The sequence below is a fragment of the Carlito syrichta genome, unplaced genomic scaffold, assembly GCF_000164805.1.
Source record: "Carlito syrichta isolate Samal-C Ts95f unplaced genomic scaffold, Tarsius_syrichta-2.0.1 Scaffold143103, whole genome shotgun sequence".
Classification (NCBI taxonomy): domain Eukaryota; kingdom Metazoa; phylum Chordata; class Mammalia; order Primates; family Tarsiidae; genus Carlito; species Carlito syrichta.
This window is the reverse complement of record NW_007087199.1, coordinates 1,182-2,507: the sequence shown is the minus strand read 5'-3', so window position 1 is coordinate 2,507 and position 1,326 is coordinate 1,182. Positions and strand designations below refer to the sequence as shown.

Sequence of the window (1,326 nt, the reverse complement as noted above, 5' to 3'; positions counted from 1 at the left end):
GGAGAAAGGGGTAAGCCCTGGGTGGGAGGGACGGGCGGGTGGGACCTCATGCCGGTCACGCTGACGGCCGCCTTTTCCTCCCCACCCTGGGCCGCTGGCCCATCTCTGCCCAGAGTGTGGACCTGGTGCTGGCTGTCTGGGCCCATGGGCAAGGTTCTGCTGGGCGCCTGGGCCTCGGGCCAGCCCCTGCAGCACTGGGTGGACATGCTGGCCCAGGCCTGGCGGCCCCTCACCCAGTGGCACCGCCTGCAGCCAGCCCGGGAGGTGGACCGCCAGCTGGCCTGCAGCCCCGCCTGCGCCTGCCCCTGCCTCACTTCTGAACCCGAGCCGTGCCTTGGTTTCCTCCAGCTGAGCCCAGGGAACCCACTGTAATAAATGCCTTCTCTCGATGCTGTGGGACCTGCTTGAGCTTTGTGGGGCTGCAGAAGCAGGGCGCCCTCCACTCTCCGGGTCACGGCCCCCCAGGCACGGGAGAGGGTCTCCCCACCAGACTCACCTGGCCTGGGTCCTCGGACGGAGACCTGACCCCTGGGTGGTAGTGGGGAGCTTGTGAGGGGCGCTTGTCCCCTCTGGGCTCACCTGGGAGGAGATGGAGAGGCGGGAGCTGCAGAACAGGGCTGCCCCAGTCGGCCCTGCAGGGACCCGGCACATCCCCGGGTGGTGAGAGTGTGGGAGGAACCCCACCTCCCTTGCTGGCTCCCACAACGAGCAGCAGAGGGCAGCAGACTCCGGCAAAAGCTGCTGGGCCTTGGGGGCTCCGCCCTGGCCAGGACTGGGCGGCCTCCATGGCCGAAGCCTCCCTTTGCCTGCCTCCTGGCATCATTCTCATGGCTGTGATTCTGGCAGGGCTGGGGCCAAGAGCCCCGCTGCTCAGAGAGGGCGCCCGGTCTCGGTCCTGGGGGCCTCTGTAGGGCGGGGGAATGTGGGGGGTGGCTAGGGTCCCGGGCCTGAGCGAGAAGGGCCATGCTGGGTCTGTCCAGGCAGCCAGGCCCGCCCTGAGCCCCCAGGTCAGAGGGGCTTCCCAGTGCGGGTGGCGCCGCTGTCCTGGGGCGAAAAGGCGCGCTCCGAGTCACCCCGGGGAAGGGACCGCGGCAGGGCGTCCCAGGTGGGTGCAGAGGGGCCGGGCCGCACGTCCAGTGTGCCCCCGGTCTTGTCCTGCCTTCCAGCGGGAAGATCGGGTCATGCAGAGGGGAGTGCAGCCTGAGGACCCCAGAGGTCATGTTGGGGGGTCAGACTGCAGAAAGGGAGGGAGGTGGCCTGCTTGTGCCCGAGGGGCCGGCCCCGGGGTGAGGGGGGCAGCTGACTGCTGCAGGGGTAAGCGGGAAC

The 1,326-nt window shown here is 69.7% G+C and overlaps 1 protein-coding gene across 1 annotated transcript in view; it reads left to right on the top strand.

Annotated features, from left to right (window-relative positions):
- Positions 1–320, top strand: part of SYT8 (synaptotagmin 8) — a 5,180-nt gene extending 4,860 nt beyond the window's left edge. Inside the window, 3 exon segments of the mRNA XM_021708617.1 lie at positions 114–139; positions 141–277; positions 280–320. Of these exon segments, the coding sequence (XP_021564292.1) occupies positions 114–139; positions 141–277; positions 280–320 (204 nt within the window).
- The last annotated feature ends 1,006 nt before the right edge of the window (positions 321–1,326 follow it).